Raw genomic sequence first — 21,448 nt, forward strand, 5'->3', positions numbered from 1 at the left:
TTCCCAAATAGAAAAAAAAAAAAAAGTGCCCAATTTGGAAAGGATATTTGTAATTTCTAAAATGGACAAGGTATTAATAATCAGAATATGTAATGCAAATGAGGAAGAAAAAGATATCCACAATAGAAAATGGGGCAAAGGGTATAAGTAGACATATACAGATGAGGCTACTGAGCATTTGAAAAAATTATCAAACTTATTAGAAATCAGAGAAATTCAGTTAAAACAAGATATTACTATGTATTTAATGCACTAAGAAAACTTAGGGTAATGAGTCAGCTGTTGTTAATGTGGACTGGTATCGCCATTCTGGAGATCAATCTGGCTAATATTAATTTTTTTTTTTTTTCGAGGAGGACTAGCCCTGAGCTAACATCCGATGCCAATCCTCCCCTTTTTTCTTGAGGAAGATCGGCCCTGGGCTAACATCCGTGCCCATCCTCCTCTACTTTATATGGGACGCCGCCACAGCATGGCTTAGCAAGCGGTGCGTTGGTGCGCCCCTGGGATCCGAACCTGCGAACCCCAGGCCGCCACAGTGGAGCGCGTGCAGTTAACTGCTGTGCCACCGGGCCGGCCCCTAATATTATTAAATTTAAGTATTCACATATGCTATGAAATAATTTCACTCTTGGGTATGTATTCCAAAGAAATTCTCACAGAGGTCTATAAGAGGATAAGTATGAAGATGTTCATTTCATTGCTGTTGGCAATGGGAATGGGAAGAGTAAATAGGTAAAATGCTGTGGGTGCAGAAAATGGAGTCCTATGAAATAAATTAGATGGATGGATAAATCTTAAAAACATACTCCTGAATGGAGAAAATAAACATCAGAATGAATTTTATGACACAATATCATTTATATAAATTAAAAATATATGTACACAAATTGCACACATTTTGCACAAGAACACATCCAAAAAGAAATACATCAAACCAATTAGAATGATTGCTTATGGGGTAGAGAAGGGAGTGGAGGGTGCCATGGGGAAAATAAGGTGAAAAAATAAAATATTAAATTATGTTGTCATATTTTATCATACCATATACAAGATTTCAACTTGTAGTGGGAAGAAATTCTGTGTCTGCTCTGTGTGTCATGTTGAATTAAGCCAGGCGTAGTTCTTGGAGGATGATTTCCCAAAATAATTTGAAACATAAAAATATTAAAAAGTCACCAAAATCCTGTAATTATTGTTCCATTGACTTATAGTTTTCAGTGTTGCAGGAGCAATCAGCCAAATCTAAACTATGGCAAGTGCCGGGAAAATAATATGATTTTCCGTTAATTCAATCACATGCCAAAATAAAGGAAGAGCACACTGTTGTAGAACTAACAACATTTAATAGTGATAACCAATAAATCAGATGTTTAGATCTTTTTTTTGTATCTGAAGTAAAAAAAAAATTAGTCTAAATAGACATCTTTAAGACAATTGAGAAATTTTTATCAGGGCTTGGGTATAAATTATTAAACAAATATTTTTACTTTTCTTAAGATTGATAATTGCATGGTATATTTAGGCCTTAAAAATGTTATCAGTAGGACATAGATGCTAATGTATTTACATGTGAAAGTATGTATCTGGAATTTGCTTTAACATATTCAAGGTAAAAATAAAAATTGAGAATGTGTTACAGGAAATAAGTGCAGGAGGAATAAAAAATAAATAGAAGGTATATAAATTGGAAAGGAAGACATAAAATTGTCACTATTTACAATTAACATGATTAAGTGTATAGAAAAATCTAAATGAACATGGAGATAACATTTGAAATTGATAGGTGAGTTTGGCAAGTTTGCTGGATACAAGGTCCGGTACAATTTCATTAGGAGTGGTTAAAATCAGCATTCTCTTCTCATTCCCAATATAAAAAGTGGAATTTCCATCATTTCTTCAACTATTAAGTTTATTATAGTTTTGTTCGTTTTTTTCTAGAAATAGATCAATTTCATTTAAATTTACAAATATATTTTTATAAAGTTGTTCACAATAGCCTCATAATATTTAGTGATGTTCTTTTTTTATTTCTGGCCTTGATAATTTTCATATCTGTCTTTTTTCTTGCTCCTTCTTAGCAGACTTTTTATCAATTTTATTGTTTTATCCGTATGGTGATCTTTTGGCCTCTCATGTGTGTGGGGAGGAGGGATCCACTTTATTTTGTTTTGTATTTCATTACTCTCCTCTTATTTTCTTCCATCTGTTTTCTTTGGTTTTGTTATTTGTTTAACCTCCTGAGATTGATGTTTTTTGCATAGATTTTTTAGCTTCCCTTCTATTTTAATATATGCATTTAAGGCTCAACGTTTCCCTCCAGGTATGTGTTAAAACCTCCAGTCCCAATTATGAGTTGTCAACTTAAAAAGCAAATTCACCTGTTTTTTTACCCTCAAAATGAGTTTATTCAGGAACAGCCTGAAAAATTGCAATTGGGGATGTGTGTGCTACCGCTAAGCATAGGAAAATCTGGAGAACAAAAGAGGGGAGCTTGCTTTTATAGAGCAAAGGGGGAGTAGTGAGGGGCTGTTCTAAAAGAAAGTCTATTGGAGGAAAGTATCAGTTCACAGCAGCACCAGCTTCTTATTGGCTGGCAACGGCTTCTCATTGGCTGGGCTGTTGCCAGGTGGGGAGAGAAATCTTCCTTCAGTAGTGAAATAGTTGTACTTCCTGTTGGAGATGCAAGGGTAAGCTTCTTCCTGTTTGGAGTAATTGATGATGTATGATAGGGTGTGAGAGCTCACCCTACAGGCCTTCCTGATTCCAGTTTAGTAGAGGTTTCTCATATCTCACAGGGTTTGAATCTTTCTCTTTCTAGTTCTGTCAATTTTTCTTTATAATAACTGAAATTATTAGTTTCTGTTAACTTGAAACTTGTATCATTATGAAGTGTCCCTTCCTATGTCAAGTAATGCTTTCTTTCCCTTAAAGTTTTCTTGGTCAAATATTAATATCACCAATTTTATAATTATAGGAATAATTTGAGGCCTAGGATGATGATATTTTTCTCTGGAAAGAATTTTCATTTGCTTCGGCAAGGGCCAGATGATGGTAACAAAATACATCCACCTGTATGCAATTTCAGGGATTGGGTGATTGGACATTTGGCTTCAGTCCCTGCCAAAGAATGCCCAGTTCGCTTTTGCTCTTACTCTTTTCGTGAAGCTCTTTGGGGTTTAACAGAAAGCCTCTGTGGTAGACCAAGGATTTATGTCGCTTAGCCCCTCCGACATGTCTAAAGTGCTACCCAGCTTCTTAGCCTTTCAATGAACAGAATCTATACTCTTCTAAGGCCCACATACTAGGGTGGCAAGACGTGTGCCCGAGACCTTCTGAGGGATTCAAGGATTGAAAACCAGGAGCTCAAAGTCGTTGGGCACTTCCGCACACTGGGCGCGGCTTTCGGTTTTCCGCTCGGACTTTCGGGGAAGTGTAGTCCAGGAGGGCGGTACCATCGCCATTTTCCCCCGCTAGCATTCTGGGACATGTAGTCCAGACCTCCACGTAGTCTCCCATACTGCAGGTACCGTAAGGCCGAGCTGTAAACGTTTTTCCCCGCGGAATTCTGGGCAGTGTAGGTCTAAGAGCTCCGTGTAGTCACAGGCACTACAATACAAGGAGCTATGGTACCATACACTACCATACAAGGCGGTGCTGAGGAATTCTGGGAAATGTAGTCCAGGAGCCCCGCGTAGTCGCAGGCACTTCCGCCGCGGGAGGCCGACGTAACAGCCATCTTTTCCCTGATGATGGTGATTCAGGTCACCTATTCACTACCCTTTCAGATTTCCTGGAAGCGCGCCCGAGGCCAACAGCTACTGGCTTTCCATTTGGGGAGAAAGAGGAGGAGCGGCTAAAAGCGGAGGTTTGAGGATTGAGGGTCGAGGGTGGCGATTTGTGTTCTCCTGGGCGGGGCTTCCTTGCGTTTGGGACGTCCCGGGCATGGGGCGGGCTCGGGTGGTGCTTTGGTGGATTTGAGGGTCTCCGGGACTGTCTGCACCCCTAACCCGGCCCCCCTACCCACGAGCTAGCCCTACCGCTTCATGCGGTGTCACACTGGGTGAATCACTTAACGCCTCTGTGCTCTCGTTTGCTCTTCTCTAAAAGGGAAATAAAAGCAGTAGTTTCCTGATGCAATGTTTTGAGAGAAAACGACATGGTGCAAGTACACGATTTAAAACTGCTTGGCGCGCGGATTGTTGCTATTAATACTACTCTGATTCCCCAGGAGCGCCCATTTCGCAGTGAGATTCTGTGAGCCCAGGAAGCTGAATTGTCTTTGACTCTCTACTTTTTTGGAAGGAGAGGGTTGCTTCTAGCTGGAGCCGGGAGATGTGATTTATCGGGGCTGGAAACACAATCCTGTTTATTTCACAGCCTCCTTTACTTCCGCAGCCCCGACTCCACAGCAAGCACGGTACGGAGGAGGAGGCAGCAGAGCCGCACGTGAGTAGGACTTGGCATTCTTCTACAAGGTAGTCACATAGATTGGAGATGTGTAGGACAGGTACTCGGGCGTGGCTAAGGATTATAACTAAGCCGTAGTTGCTAAGTTCCATTCTAAAAGCCTTATGCAAATGAGCACGTTTCCGTCACACCGTGGCTCTGTGACGTGGTGCTGCTCATTTCCCTGCTTTAAAGGTGAAGAACTGAGACGCGGGGAACATAACCTGTTTGCCCATGGCCACCCAGCTAGTAGGAGGCAGTGCTGGGGTTGGAACCTATGCAGCCTGAGGTTCATTAATCTTTTTGGCATGTTCTCCTTGAGCAGAGGGAACTGGCTAGAATCATATCGTGAAAGGAGGTTGGGACTTGATTGTGGGAACCTTGAGGGCAAGGTTTAGGCTATTCTGTTAGTTTTTAACATAGTTTTCTCAACTGTTTCATTTATTTTATTTCAAATAATATTTATGTTATAGAAGTAACACAATCATGGAGAGTTCAGAAAATACAGAAATATATAAAGAAAAAAAAATTTTTTGTGTGTGTGTGTGAGGAAGATCAGCCCTGAGCTAACATCCATGCTAATCCTCCTCTTTTTGCTGAGGAAGTCCAGCCCTGAGCTATCATCTATTGCCAATCCTCCTCCTTTTTTTTTCCCCCTAAAGCCCCAGTAGATAGTTGTATGTCATAGTTGCACATCCTTCTAGTTGCTGTATGTGGGACGCGGCCTCAGCATGGCCAGAGAAGCGGTGGGTCGGTGCTCGCCCGGGATCCGAACCCCAGGCCGCCAGTAGCAGAGTGCATGCACTTAACCGCTAAGCCACAGGGCTGGCCCTATAAAGAAAAATTTAAGTCACCCACAACCTTAGGATGTAAAGATAACCACTGTTAACATTCTAGTGCCTTTTTGTCTGGTGACTCCTTGTGTATATTTCTGTTGAGGCTGCTTCCTTTGGGACGCTGGTGCACTGCAGTGCTTCTCAAATGGTGGTCCACAAAGCAGTGGCAGTGGCGTCAGTTGGGTAGTCCTGTTGTAGAATTTCTGCAGGTGGGACCCAGGAATCTGCATTCCAGCAAGATCCAAAGGTGATTCCTGTGCACAGGAAAATTCGAGATGCTCAGGAAAGGTTTTTGTCTGGAAACTGAGGCCTAGAAAATTGACCCTGCCCGCTGTCACAGATGAAACTAAGCTGGATACGCCAGAGCCCTACTCAGTCCAGTGATTTTTTTCCTTCACTAATTATTGTCAACTGACAGGTCTCCTTGCGAAATCCTGACATGAGCAGAAAGCAAGTATAGAGTCAAAATGGAGGGAATTAGAAGTCGTGAAGATATATTTCTCCCTGGCTTTGGGGAGTGGATTCATTACCATCCTGTGTACTAGAGGACTTCTGCCTGAAGTGGGAAGATTGACTAGTAGTTACTGTTAGTTAATATTACAGATTTTTGCCATGGTTGTCATCAGAAATACTGTTATTACTGTGACTATTTCCTATTTTCTTTAACTTTTTAGTTTTATAGAATTTCATACTTATAAGAAAGTTGCAGATATAGTATAAGGAATTCTCATATATTCTTTACCTGGATTCATCAGTTCTTTATGTTTTGCCTGTTTGCTTTGTTGATGACCATCAGCCAGGTGTGACCAGGAACATACCTGTAATCAAGGAGTTCAGTTTGTTTCAGCTTGCCGCAGCAGGCAAGCCCACACACCATGGGGAATCATGGGGTGCTTTGGTACGAGGCAGTTAAGAGGGGCTGTTTCTAGGGTTTTGACTTATGTTAGCTGAATTGGGGCGAGTTTTAGGCAGTGAGGGTTGGTTCCATATTGGACGCTGTCAAGAAGCATTAGCAATTTGATGGCTGAACATTGTAAGAATTTTTATCTAGTAGATGGGAGAACTAAAATGTGACTGGAATTGTCACTTAACAAGGCACTCATGTAGGCTGGGAGGAGCGGTTTCTTGGCTATTTTTGTCATTGTAGAATGTCTCTGTGTGACAGACTGTCTTGTTCACTGTGATCACTGGGTGGCATTCTTGATTTGTTGAAAACACCAAGTTCTAGCTGTTGCAGCTATTAGCTGTCAGCGCTATTTTTTTTTCTTTCACAGCTTTATCATATGTATATATATAAAATTTTTTTTTTTGCTGAACCATTTGAGAGCAGCCTACAGACAGTGATCAAAATGAAATTAATTACGTTGATACATCGATTTCCCTGCAGGTTACTATTTTTCCTTTTGCAGTTAATACTTTGAGATTATGTGCTTATCTTACTCCTCACCAAACTTTCATTAATTTTTAGCATCCATCTATGATTTTCTATTTTTCATTTTATATTTATTAGTTTGCATTCTTCTGTATGGTTAGCTTTGTCCTCTCACCCATTTATTTTTATGTATTCCTTTATTTATAACAATATATTTATAACTGAGAGTCCCATCTTTTTGATTTAGGTATGGACTGTCAAGCTGTTATTTGTTGTTGCAGAATTGTGGCTTTTACTGGTTTTCTTTACCTCCGTGATACTCATCAAAAGGGCACTTTCTGCTTTAAAAGAAACTTCACACATTTTTATACCTTTTATAGAAAGTTGTTCGTTGTCAGTTTAAATATTGTTGAGGTAACAGATTATTAGCGAAACAACCAGAGATTTCTCAGAAGTTATAAGAGACTGTCACATGACAGAGTAACAACCTGTGAACTCTACGTGTTTTGCAATATTCTGTTGGTAGAAGTCACGTTTATAAGGATAACTTCAAGCTATAGGATATCATCTGCTTTACTGCGGTTGCAAAGAAATGAGAAACGCTGACAGTGTTCTAAGAGCTTTCTACCTTACAACAGTCCCGTGAGGTTGATACCGATACTGTCCCCTCACTTGCAGATGACAGGATTGAGGTAAAGAGATGTTAATAATTTGCCCAAGATGACACTGCAGGTGAATAGCCTAGCCAGGATTTCAGCCCATGCCTACTGACTCCAGAGCCTGCTCTTACTTACATTTTCTCAACTTACTCCAGACCCAGGATAAGAATTACTATTGTGCGAGCTGCAGGCACACTGGTGATGGGGCCGCTGTGCGTGGTCCAGGAGGTTGTTCCCAGAACTGCTGACGGGTGAGGGAGGGTATCTGGTGTCCTTGCCAAGCTCTGCTCATCAAGCCACATGCGACTGCAGCCACCCTGAGGAGCGGGCACCTTTGCTCGTTCACAACGAGCAGCCACGTGGGTTAGCGACATACTTGACTAGTTTCCATTGACTTCTTTCTCCTTTCCCAATCTGTCTTCCTAGGGCTCTGTGTTTCCCCAGAAGGAAAAAGAAAATGAACACGTTCAAGGTGAGTAGGGGTTGCCTTTCTTGCTGTTAAAAAACGCCATTTTATTTTTTTTTCTGGGTTTTTCTTTTTTTTTATCGTGAAATTTTTGTTGTACATTATTTTTTATCAGTCACCATATAAGTGCATCCCTCCACCCCTTGTGCCCACCTCCCCACCCCCCGGCCCCTGGTAACCACCAGACAGTTCTATCTGTCCGTGTGTTGGTTTATCTTCCACATATGAGTGAAAGCATGCAGTGTTTGTCTTTCTCTTTCTGGCTTATTTCACTTAACATAATACCCTCCAGGTCCATCCATGTTGTTGCAAATGGGAGGATTTTGTCTTTTTTATGGCTGAGTAGTATTCCATGGTATATATATACCACATCTTCTTTATCCAGTCATCAGTCGAGGGGCACTTGGGTTGTTTCCATGTCTTGAAAAAATGCCATTTTAGTACTCAGAGATGAGACACAAGTTTTTCTCTTTCGGGGAGAGTTAAGGCATTTGAGGATCTGTTGAGGGTGGCAGGTGCTTTTTTTAAAATCCCTTTTAAGTTTAATTGGTTTTGGTTTTAGTTTTTGTTTTATTTCATCATTTTTTATTTCACAAATAAAAGTAGAAAAATTAATAGAAATAAAAAGCATCTCTCACTTTATTACTTCCCTGCTTACAAATTAGCTGCTTTTATATTTCTGTAGTCTCTCCATCATTGTATTCATAGCTATGTATTTGTATTCATAACATAGATATTTAAATTGTTTTTCACATTTAATACTATATAATATTCACTTGTAATTGCTAATCATGTTCCCATCAAATTTATGTACCTCTTTGTAAAACTATTCTCTATTCATATTCATAGACATTTAGTTAAGGATTTTTACTGTTTTAGGAACACTCTAGAGACAGTTCTCCTGATTTGACCTTTTTCTCAAAAAATCAATCCTGAAAAATATTGCCTTTTTTTTGTCCATAACATACTAGGTATCCATAATTGAAAAGGTATGTTTTATATGTGGTACTTGGGATGTCTTTGGTAGAACATTCAAACATGACATAGCACATCAGGACAAAACTGCTGCTTCACACAGAAAAAATATTGTTAGAAGTTTTCTCACTACAAGAGCTAGAGTCTCTCTTCCCTGTGACTGACTCATACCCTGTGTGTATTTTGTTTACTGGATTTTTTCTTCATGTATTTTTATTTATTTATTTTTTTGTATGTGAGGAAGATTGGCCCTGAGCTAACGTCTGTTGCCAATCTTCGTCTTTTTGCTGATTAAGACTGGCCCTGGGCTAACATTTGTACCAATCTTCCTCTATTTTGTATGTGGGTCGCCACCACAGCATGGCTTGACAAATGGTGTGTGGGTCCGTGCCTGGGATCTGAACCCTCGAACCCCGGGCCACCGGAGTGGAATGCGAGAACTTAACCACTACGCCACTGAGCCAGCCCCCTTCGTGTTTTTTTTTTTTAAATCAGAGTATACATGACCTTTGTTTAAAAAAACCTAGTAGTACTAAATGACTTGTCATGGCATTTACTCCTCAGGGCAATTGTGTGAGGAGGTACTTGGTTTCATCTTCATTTTAAATATAAAGAAAAAGGATTATGATAAATGAGGAACCTGCTCAAGTTCACACAGAAAACCAAGGATCTGGAGTCAGAGTATTGTATTCAAGTGAAAGACAGAGACAGGAGCAAAGAGAATGTTTCATTCAGAGACCTGACGTGCCCTCTTGGTTTATTTCCACGTATAATGCTACTCCTCATCTGGTTCCCACCTCATTGGGGAGGCAGGTGCTATTAAACACTGCTGGGACTGAATGGGGTAAATGTTCCTGGGGCAATTGGCAATATTAATTAAAAAGTAGAACCTTTTTCCTTCAGGATGCAGCAGTTCGAATTCTAGGAGTTCACTTATGACAGTGCTCCCTGGGAGCACCAGCTTAATATACGAAGCTTGCTTTTCCATAGCAACACTTTTGGTGGCTGAGGACAATCAGTGTGTGGCATTGGCAGGATGGAAAAAGGGCTGGGAAGTCTACAAATTGCTCAGGAGCCAGAGCAGCCTCCCAGTCATCCTCCCCACCTTCTTGGTGCTACCCCTCTTCTAGTGGATGCTGAGTGTAAGATTGAGGTTGTGTGTGTTTGTTGTAGGAGGCAGTGACCTTCAAGGACGTGGCTGTGGCCTTCACAGAGGAGGAGCTGGGACTGCTGGACTCCACCCAGAGGCAGCTGTACCAAGATGTGATGCTGGAGAACTTCAGGAACCTGCTGTCAGTGGGTGAGGACAGCTTCCCTTGGGAATGTCTTTGTGACTTCAGGGTTTAAGGCTTTGGGGCTGTTGAAATGTTCCCTAAGTTTGGGGACCAGACTTTCCCAATTCCTTTGGGATACAAGAGAATGTTTCTGGTCTTTCTAAACAGGATGTTTAGGTCTTTTTCATACTGCCCGTATGACAGTATGCTGTTATACCTTGTCTGTTCTTTTTAGGATTTCACTCTTGTACCATTAGTGAATTATAAAATCAATTTATTGAGTCCTGTGAGCAATTTTTAGTGAAATAAAATAGGGTAGAAAATATCAGAGCTTCTTAGGAAGAATAGAACACATTGCAGCAATAACTCTGGCCGATTGCGTGAGTGGTGTGAGAGCCAATGGGAGCAGATTTAATGAAGATAGACATTGGTTAGAAATAGGCCATTCAACCTTTGTTTTAGTAATACATATTTCTATGTATGTGTCTGGGTCATGAAATAAATGCTATTTCTTCAGTGGACCATGATTAAAAAAAGGTTTAAAAACACTGCTTTCAATATTCTGAATATGCAGTTGGAATTCAGATTTCCAATAAATTTTAGCTCTAGTGTGTTCATTTTAACTTGTGACTTTATCTGTTCTCAGGACATCAACCCTTCAAACGAGATATATCGCATATAGAAAGAGAAGCAAGGCTTTGGATGATGAAGACAGCAACCCAGATAGAGAGAAATTTAGGTAAGAACTGAGCAGTTGTGAGTTCTCGTAGTTAACTGTCCCTCTGTTTTGCTACTCACCACCCTTATGCTGTCACCTGGTCCAAATTGCCAAATCTCTCTCCTGGATTGTTGCAACAGTCTTTGTACTGTACGGTCTTTGTACTGGTTCCCACCCTTCTCCTCCTATGGTCTGTTCTTAAGTGGCAGCCGGAGTGACTGTTTGTAACTTGAAGTCAGATTATGTTAGTCCTCTGTTCAAAACTCTCGTATAGCTTATTTCACTTAGAATAAAAACCACATAAAGTGGCTTCCAGAGTCTTCTGTGGTCTGCTCTTTATCTCCTGCTGCCTCTGAATACATCTCCTGTCCTCTCTCTTGCTCCATCTTTTCCACCTACGTCGTCCTCCCTGCTGTTTCTCAGATCTGCCAAGGATGCTTCTGCCTCAGAGCCCTGAGAGTTTCTTCCCTCTGCCTGGAATGCTCTCTCATCCATAACCCTTCAGGCCCCCTCTTTGCTTCTTTCAGGTCGTTCAGTTTAACATAATGAGACCTGTCTCCTCTGATCACCCTGTTGAGAATACAGTTGTCTCTTTACTCTCTGTGCCCTGCCTTATTTTGTATCAAGCATTGATTATCACCTCACGTATGTTTTTGTTCACCTGTTTATCACCTCTCCTCAGTGGAGTGTAATCTCCAGGAGTGGAGGGATTTTGAGTTAATGGATAGAGAAATCTGCCTTCCACACAAATAGCTAATAGGTGGTGAATAAATCCAAGTGAATAAGGGATATTGCAAAATATTTTTATCTTCAAATGAATTCCTAACCTAATTCTAATTTCTCAGGTGCCCATGATGTGTGTGTGTGTCTGCATGTGTGTTTGCCTTTCTGTACGAGTTGACCCTCATCAACTCGTACAGAAACCTGTACAGAACCTGTAGCATTGCAAACCAAATTGAATAACATGCTTTTCTGTGACTTTCCTTGAGCCATTAGTAGCAGAGCATATTCATTTGAGGAGGAAATATTTTTTGAAGGAAGATTCTTATGTCCACTTCTTAGGCAGCTCACTGATATAAGGAAACAAATTCTATTTCCTTACCCCTTACATCAGGGAAGAAAAAGTCTCAGAAAATAGCCAGCTTGTGAGTTAGCCTTTCCCATAAAAGATTTGCCCAGCTATGTCCCCTTTGCTTCTTTTTTTTTTGAATTTTATTTATTTATTTTTCCCCCCAAAGCCCCAGTAGATAGTTGTATGTCATAGCTGCACGTCCTTCTAGTTGCTGTATGTGGGACACAGCCTCAGCATGGCTGGAGAAGCGGTGCGTCGGTGCGCGCCTGGGATCCGAACCCGGGCCGCCAGCAGCAGAGCGCGCGCACTTAACCGCTAAGCCACGGGGCCGGCCCCCCCTTTGCTTCTTCCAAAGGCCACATCCTTAAGAAAAATGGATCTTGCATCATTACTCTATAGATATGTTGTTTGTAGATTTGTATGTATGACTTCAGAACACATTTCACGTCATGACACCTTTGGTGCTTGTAATGATTCTCTGATAGTTTCTAGTCCATTTCTTATAAATATCTGCCACAAGCTGTGGAATTTATTTCTTAGCTCACTAATAAGCTGCATTCTTCACTTTGGAAATCATTCTTGTTAAAGGCCAATGTTTCTATATCCAAAAATTTTCCATACTGTTTTCAAAGAAGTAGCATTCTTCCCTAGCCTCTGAAGCTACTTGGGGAAAGAAAAATATTGGAAAGACAGTACAGAACCTTTAGAAGGGTCCAGAGCATAGATCTTTATGCCTTTTTTCACTCCAATTGATTCTTAACACCTTAGATTTTGTCCTCAGCATTAACCCCCTTGGTGTACTGCTGCCTCTGGTGCAGCCTTTCAACTTCTCAGCAAACTGTACTTTCCAGTCCTTTTCCTATTTCAGATACCTTACTTGTAAAAGCTCTTTTGCTTCTCTGACTTGGATCAAACTTAAACTGGGATTTAGGGTTATAGAGAATCCCAGAAATGAAACTGGGATTCATCTCTGCATGCGTTTCTTGAGCACCTACTAACTGCCAGGCATTGTTAAAGCTGTGAGCACTACAAAATACTTGTCCTTATTGCTACTGTATTGTAGTGGGAAAGACGTAGTTTCTGAATAATGATTGAAATAGTGTGTCAGATGGCAGTAATTTAGTTTTAAATAGGTTTCATTAATGCTAAGTGGTTGGGAGTTTAATAGACCACCTCTTGGTTTCTGTAAGTATATAAACCAGAGAACTTCATATGTTGTGAAAAAGGTAGGCTGAACCATCCTGAGATTTCTTAAACTCTCATACTGTGACCCAAGTGTGAAATCTTGAATCTTTGAACAAGCTTTCACTTGTCCACATCTCTGAATTCTCTGTCCTTATAGGGGAGAACAATCAAAATGAGTTGAGGACTGTTCAAGACAGAGGATCACATGAAGAGCTTTCCTGCTGTCAAATTTGGCAACAAATTATAAATGACTTAACTCGATGTCAAGACTTGATGATAAGTAGTTCTAAGTTCCACAAACAGGGTGAGTCCCCCTGCAGGGTTGGGGCAGGACTATCTATTCAAATTTCTGACGATAAGGACTGTGTACTAAATCATAAAGTGGATGGTCCCAGTGGTACTGGAAATCCAGAGTTTCCAATGTGGAAGAAAACTTTTACTGAGTCACAGAATTATCAGAATAGATATCAGCAAATTTCCATGAAAAATAAACTCTGTCAGTCTAAACAGGATGTTATCACCATCAGTTGGATTTCACGTCACCTCGATCATCATGGAGTACACAAAAGTGAAAAATCTTATAGCCACAAGGATTTTGGAAAAGACAGCATGAAGAGTTCAACATTGGCTCAAAATAGTATGATTCACACAGGACAAAATCCTTACCAGTGTAATGAATGTAAAAAAACCTTCAGTGATCTCTCCACTTTTGACCTTCACCAGCAATTACACTCAAAAGAAAAGTCTCATACATGTAGTGAGTGTGGAAAAGGCTTCCGTTATAGCTCAGTTCTTCATATTCATCAGAGAGTTCACATGGGAGAGAAACACTATAAGTGTGATGAGTGTGGTAAGGAATTCAATGAGAGCTCACATCTGCAAACTCATCAGAAAGTCCACACTGTAGCGAAACCTTTCAAATGTGAGCAATGTGGGAAAGGCTTCAGTCGTAGATCAGCACTAACTGTTCATTGCAAAGTCCACACGGGAGAGAAACCTTATAATTGTGAGGAGTGTGGGAGGGCCTTCAGTCAGGCCTCTCATCTTCAGGACCATCAGCGAGTCCACACTGGAGAGAAACCATTCAAATGTGATGCATGTGGTAAGAGCTTCAGTCGGAATTCACACCTTCAGTCCCATCAGAGAGTCCATACAGGAGAGAAACCGTACAAATGTGAGGAGTGTGGGAAGGGCTTTATTTGTAGCTCAAATCTACACATTCATCAGAGGGTCCACACAGGAGAAAAACCCTACAAGTGTGAGGAATGTGGTAAAGGCTTTAGTCGGCCTTCAAGTCTTCAGGCCCATCAGGGAGTCCACACTGGAGAGAAATCATACGTATGTAATGTGTGTGCTAAAGGCTTTACTCTGAGTTCAAATCTGCAAGCACATCAGCGAGTCCACACAGGAGAGAAACCATACAAATGTGATGAGTGTGGGAAGAGCTTCAGGAGGAACTCGCATTATCAAGTTCATCTGGTGGTCCACACAGGAGAGAAACCCTATAAATGTGAGGTATGTGGGAAGGGCTTTAGTCAGAGTTCATATCTTCAAATCCATCAAAAGGCCCACAGTGTAGAGAAACCTTATAAATGTGAGGAGTGTGGGCAGGGTTTCAATCAGAGTTCACGACTTCAGATTCACCAGCTTATCCATACTGGAGAGAAACCATACAAGTGTGAAGAGTGTGGGAAGGGATTCAGTCGTAGAGCAGATCTTAAAATCCATTGTAGAATCCACACAGGAGAGAAGCCGTATAATTGTGAGGAGTGTGGGAAAGTATTCAGGCAGGCCTCAAATCTTCTGGCCCATCAGCGAGTCCACAGTGGAGAAAAACCATTCAAATGTGAAGAATGTGGGAAGAGCTTTGGTCGGAGTTCACACCTTCAAGCCCATCAAAAAGTCCACACTGGAGAAAAGCCATACAAATGTGAGGAGTGTGGGAAGGGCTTCAAGTGGAGCTTGAATCTTGACATGCATCAGAGAGTCCACACAGGTGAGAAGCCATATAAGTGTGGGGAGTGCGGTAAGCACTTCAGTCAGGCCTCAAGCCTTCAACTTCATCAGAGTGTCCACACTGGAGAGAAACCATACAAATGTGAGGTGTGTGGGAAAGTCTTCAGTCGGTCTTCACAGCTACAGTCTCATCAGAGAGTTCACACGGGAGAGAAACCTTACAAGTGTGAAATATGTGGTAAGAGCTTCAGTTGGAGATCAAATCTTACAATTCATCACAGAATCCATGCTGGTGAGAAATCCTATAAAAGTGATAGGGGTGGTAAGAACATCAGAGGCTCCACACAGGAAAGAAGTTCTATAAAATGATTTTTTAAAAAACGTGTGTCACGTGAATTCTTCCAATCATCGTGTTCAAAAGAAAAAATAATTTTTGTCATTAAAGTCATTGTTTCAGCCATAGCTCAACATACCCCAGTAGTCAGGAGGCCACTCAGCTGAAAACTCTTGTAAGTGGTGCAGTAAGGGCTTCAGGTTGAACTTTGACCTTTATTAAGTATTACTCAGGGGAGAGGTCTTAGAAAATGAGTTTTATCAGGCCTTGTGCAGAAGTATGATGGGTGTGCCAAAATTAATACCTGTTAGAATGTAATCTCCATGATTGCAGAGACTTTTGTTCTGAATCTGCATAGTCTTAACATTGCCAAGTACTTGATAGGTGCTCAAATATTTGTTAAATTAATAAATGGGAAAAATGTATATTTGAAAATTGTGTTGAGATCACCTCCACAATTTCATAAAAATTTGTATTCAGAGCAGATAACCTAAATGTGGCCTTAATAAAATTAATTCAGGGAGACAAAGAGTTGAAATGTCAGAAAACCAGTCAGTACTGCCATCTGTCATCTGTCTTAATTTGGCATTGCTCTGTTGTGATTAGCTCTTGGTCTCCCGTCAGCTTCTCATCAAGTTAAGTCTTACCATCTTGGACTTTGTCTAGTATTCTATTGATTTTATGCAGTATAAACTCAATTGTCTTTTGTGACAGTATAGACTGAAAAATGGATTGTTAATCTTGCAATAATAAGACTTTTTTTTTAAGAATGTCAAGGCAGGGGTTTAAGTATCAGAAAGAGTTACTAATGACCAACATTTCTTAGTAAATGTTGACTTGATCATTGGTTTCTTATTCTCCACATTTCCATCCGGCTTTGATGTGATTATCTTCGAAGGGTTTTAGCATTATTTTAATCAAAACTTCTTAGGTGGAGAGGCTTTGTCAAGTAGATGACTTTTGGCACGTTCTCTACCCCATTACTCCTTCTTCTCCCCAGCCTGAGAAAGAAGGGAAAAAATTATTTGTTGGAATTTGATAATTTCATCAAATACGTTGATGATTGGGGCATGACTGACTTTCACGCTTTTTCCTACCAGTGGATTGAAAAATTGCTTTTCAAAGAGAAGTTGGTCAGTATATGTCAAAATATAGGTTGTGAATCCCTTTGATCTGAAAGTCATAGAATAGGAACTTATGATTAGGAGATTCAAATAGAAAAGCTGAGTAGCATATAATGATGTTACTAAAATTTGGAAAGTGGCAATAAATATTCATCAATACGAATTGAAGTACGTTTTGATATGCAACAAGAGATCCATTAAAATGATGGTTAAGACTTAATGGCATAAGAAGGTAACAGTTTGATGTAGTTCAGGAACATCACATATCTTAAACTTGTGTGTGTCTATGAGTGTGTTAAAAATGCATCCGATCATGTGTGAAGGGATATTCTGTTCACCTGTAAATAAACAGTGTCAAGAAAGATTTTCAGGGATTTTTCCACATTTAACTTCCATATTTTTAATTTTGTATTGGCCATTAATTTTACAGTAAAATACTGTTATGGTGACATAGGTAGTAAAACTGTAAAATATAATTTGAAAAATTACTAAGAACATACTAATCCCTTATAGTAAGTAATCCTATCCTGTGGCATATTAGGCCAAAATTAAGGAATAGAACTCTGGAAATGAATTTTAAAAAGAAAAACGTTGCATGGTTCAAAGATTCAGATACGTTAGTGAGTGTAACTATATATTTGTAATTAATGCATTTGAAGTTTAGGCATAAATCCATGCGACCTAGAAGATTCTAGTGTAACATCAACAGTAGAAATTTATACATCCTAGTTCTTGCCAGACACCCCTACAGGATGAATGGATAGTCCAGAGTACTGGCTTGTCCTTTCAAGTGTTTGGTCTGATTGGGGAAGTAGCTGGGTCTTCCGGGCACTATGGCACAGACACCCTTGAGCTGTGGGAAAAAAGAATGATGAAAAAATTGTTTACAAAGGAATAGTGAATGGGCAAATCCTGATGACAGAGTGGAAATACGTTAGTTTTGGAGGTAAAATTTAACAAAGATTCCCTAAGGAAAAGATGTGCATGGGGGCGGAACTGAGCATGATGGGAACAAGCTGTTGAGGAGGTTTGAATACTGTTTCCTACCTAGTCATTTTGCTGTTGTTAAATGCTTTTTTGGTGAAAAGGCTTTACTCAGCAAAGGGTGTAAATAATATGAGAGGCAGGTTTCCAAAATTGATTTCTTAGACCATGCCTTCACATGCATGTAAAGTCCATGCTACTTCAAATTATGTTAGATAGAAATCCTGTACCTGCCATGTTTTGTTTTTAGTGGATATCAGGATGACCCACCAACTCTTAAGGTAATTTGTAATTTAGTGGGTTAAGTCAAGGAATGGCAAACTACCTCCTGTGGGCCAAATCTGGCCCACTGCCTTTAAAGCTTTATTGGAACATAGCAATGCCCGTTCATTTATGTATCATCTATGGCTGCTTTCTCATAGCAATGACAGAATTTAGTAGTTGTGACAAACACTATGGCCCACAAAGCCATATCCGTGTATCTAGTTCTGTTGGTCTCTGTAGGCCACTCACTTTCTTTTCTTTTCTTTTTTAAAGATTTTATTTATTTTTTTCCCCTTAAAGCCCCAGTAGGTAGTTGTATGTCACAGCTGCACATCCTTCTAGTTGCTGTATGTGGGACGCGGCCTCAGCATGGCCGGAGAAGCAGTGCGTCGGTGCGCGCCCGGGATCCGAACCCGGGCCGCCAGCAGCGGAGCGCATGCACTTAACCGCTAAGCCACGGGGCCGGCCCTGTAGGCCACTCACTTTCAACTCCCACTTGACACCATAGAGTCAAACTGTTTTTGGCTTCTAGGGGATTTTCCTTTCTTAGTTTTAAGCTTGGCTACATATTAACACTTTGGGAGACTTGTTATATATAATCAGCATTTCTTTGATTTTTTTAAAGAAAGGGGACCCAAGGTCAAATTCAGTCAATGGCTGAATGACAACACATTGATTCACAACCTTGTAGCTTCTCTTATGTCATAGGATATCAATGGGAAGGAAGAGAATCCTGAAAAATTGTGGGAATATATGGGCAGATCCCAACAAAGCTGAGGCCTTTGATCTCTAAATTTAGCTGAGCCTCCCTTGCCATGAGGAGGCCCTTCTCTCCTCTCTGAGTTAATCTCCCCTCCCCTGAAGAACCTGTAATGATCTCCCCTGAGATAGTTTCCTTGCAGGGGACTGTATATCCTCAAGACTTGCCTCCACCACCTCTCATTTTTCTAGACCTATTAATCAGACTCAAGCCCTCACAGGCCAGGGAAGAGAGGTGGAGGGGGGAGCCATCAGATATAAAGTATAACCATGAGGAGATACCTGCCAAGATAAGGATTTATATCATAGAAACTTGAGAAGTATATATGGTTGTGGATCATATGGGTATTGAATCAGGTGGAAGTAATGTAATATTGGATTAGGCTGGATTTGTTGATAAGGGTGTATTAGCTTGAGCACCTGGGAATGCCTTCAACAGCTTGCTTAGTCAAATGATTGAAACCTGGACCCAAAGTTACCTTATGCTAAAATCAAAATGCCAGAACTTTCCAAGTATGTTGTAGAACAGAGTTTCTCAACCTTGGCACAATTGACATTTTGGACTTGATAGTTCTTTGTTCTTGGAGGCTGTCCTGTGCATTGTAGGATGTTTAGCAGCCTCTCTGGCCTCTACCCACTAGATGCCAGTAGCACATCCTCTTCCCACCTAGTTGTAACAATCAAAAATGTCTCAAAGGGGCCAGCCCGGTAGCGTAGCGATTAAGTTCACATGTTCTGCTTTGGCAGCCTGGGATTCGCTGGTTCGGATCCTGGGCGTGGACCTACTCACCATGCATCAAGCCATGCTGAGGCAGCGTCCCATATAGAAGAGCTACAATTCTACAACTATGATATGCAACTATGTACTGGGGCTTTGGGGAGAGAAAAAAAAAAAGCAAGATCGGCAACAGATGTTAGCACAAGGCCAATCTTTCTGAAAAAAAAAAAAAAAAGTCTCAAGGCACTGCCAAATGTCCCTCCAGGGTGGGGGGGGGGTGCAGAATTGTCCTCAACTGAGAACCACTGCTGTAGAAGAAGGTATACAAAGACAGACATGCCAGACTGCTGGACTGGATTTATCATGTAAGACCCGCTCTCCCAACCCATGTGCCCTGGGAGGGTTTAGAGGACACTCCCTTTTCCAAAGATTTAAGAAATTTGTTGATGAGGGGAGCATTGGCAATCTTGGAGAGCTCTGTAGTGACTCTTCTCTGCAGGTCAGGAATGAGAGAGGAATTATGGCATCAAAATTCAGGATGATGGGATCCTGGGGCGTCAGGTCAAGTGGAGGCACTTCATTGGCAGAGATAAAGTGAGTATATTTGTCATAATGAGCAGCAAAGCCAAAGGGATCATCAGAATGGTTTGATATACAGAGATTTTTGCATTTGCTCATTGATTATGGTGAAACAGATGGGAAGCCTGCTAATATCCTACTTGATTTGAATAGGTGGAAAAGTTTTAGTTCCGGTGAACATAAGTCTGACTTGAATCAACATGAGAGTTATGGCCCCTCAGCCAGTTCCATAACATGAGTCAGTTCCCATTTCCAGAGCATCTTTGAATTAAGGGCAGGCAGATTTCCCTTGACAAAGGACCCTGATATACTGCCAAAACTGTATACCATATATCAACCTAGACTTCCTCAAAGTGACTTCCAGCCGTATTTTATGGAGGTTGTTCACTAGGTAAGTGGAAACAACCAGAATATGGAGGGGTTACTAGCCACTAGAGCTGACATTAACTCCTGGAACCCTAGGTGGTCCACCAGTTAGTAGAGGGGGTTATAAAGGACAGATAATTAATGGATGTTTTTTCTGAGGTCCATATATAGTGTTCTGAATGGATCCCTGAACCCATCCTATGGTTATTTCCCAGGTTCCAGAATGCAGAGTTGCAATAGAAATACTCAACAACTGGCAGAATCCTCACATTGGTTCCCTGGCCCATGGAACAAGGGCTATTTTTATAAGGAAGGACAAGTAAACATTATAACTGCCTAGTATGTACTGAAATAGAAAACCAAAAGTAATATCATACTCCTGGAGTGATTGCAAAGATTAGTGCCACCAGCAGTATCTTGAAAGTTGCAGGGATCATATCTCCATTCAGTTCACTCATTTGACATGTGCAGAAGACAGGTGAATCTTGGAGAATGACATGGGATTATTGTAAACTTAATTAGGAGTTGACACCAGTTGCAGCTCCAGAAGTGGTTTTATTGCTGGAGCAAATCAACACATCTGGCACCTGATATGCAGCCATTGAGCTGACATGTACTTTTTTCTCCTATACCTGTTAGTAAATATCCTCCCAAGAAGTTTAATTTTATCTGGCAGGGCCATCAATACACTTTTATGGCCCCAACTCAGGGGTACATCAACCGTCCAATCTTCTTTCACAGTTTAGTCCAGGGATCGACAAACTATGCTCCATGGTCAAATCTGGGTGCTGCTTGTTTTTATAAATAAAATTTTATTGAAACATGACCATGACCACTCCTTACATATTGTTATCAGGTGCTTTCATGCCAACATGGCAGAGCTGAGCAGTTGTGACAGAGATCGTGTGGTCTGCAAAGCCTAAAATGCTTACTGTCTGGCTCTTGAAAGAAGTAATTCTACGATCCTGACACATATGTGATGATGTATGAAGAGTCTATGACAGATAGGGATGCTGCATGGAGATCACAACAGATATTTAGGGTTTTGGAGCAAAGTTATACGCTTCTCTGCAAATGGCATTACTCCTTCTGAGAAAGCAGCTTCTGGCTTAATGGGTCCCTAATTAAAATCAAATACTTGGCCATGAGCCAGAAAGTTACCATGCAATGAAGTCATAAATTTGGGCATCCCAGCAATGCTTCGTCATCAAGTGGAAGTGATGCCTATGAGACTGGGCTCGAACAGAAGTCACAAGTAAGTTGCATGAGCAAGCGGCTCGGATTCTCATAGCTCCAATTCTTGCTCCAATGACTCTGGTCTCTCACCCGATGCCTGTTGTCTCATGAAGAGTTCTCTG

The 21,448-nt window shown here is 40.9% G+C and overlaps 1 protein-coding gene across 2 annotated transcripts in view; it reads left to right on the plus strand.

The window, feature by feature from the left end:
* LOC131396961 (zinc finger protein 234) overlaps positions 1-17,859 on the plus strand; it is a 70,980-nt gene extending 53,121 nt beyond the window's left edge. Inside the window, exons 1-6 of one of the 2 annotated variants that reach the window (XM_058529497.1) lie at positions 3,726-3,868; positions 4,399-4,449; positions 7,743-7,788; positions 9,931-10,057; positions 10,678-10,770; positions 13,164-17,859. In XM_058529497.1, coding sequence (XP_058385480.1) covers positions 7,774-7,788; positions 9,931-10,057; positions 10,678-10,770; positions 13,164-15,331 — 2,403 coding nt within the window. In that variant the 5' untranslated portion in view covers positions 3,726-3,868; positions 4,399-4,449; positions 7,743-7,773 and the 3' untranslated portion in view covers positions 15,332-17,859. Of the gene's footprint in view, positions 1-3,725; positions 3,869-4,398; positions 4,450-7,742; positions 7,789-9,013; positions 9,019-9,930; positions 10,058-10,677; positions 10,771-13,163 lie in introns of those variants that run through there. The other variant, XM_058529501.1, reaches the window with a different exon arrangement.
* Positions 17,860-21,448: the final 3,589 nt, after the last annotated feature.

The sequence above is a fragment of the Diceros bicornis genome, chromosome 34 (assembly GCF_020826845.1).
Source record: "Diceros bicornis minor isolate mBicDic1 chromosome 34, mDicBic1.mat.cur, whole genome shotgun sequence".
Classification (NCBI taxonomy): Eukaryota; Metazoa; Chordata; class Mammalia; order Perissodactyla; family Rhinocerotidae; genus Diceros; species Diceros bicornis.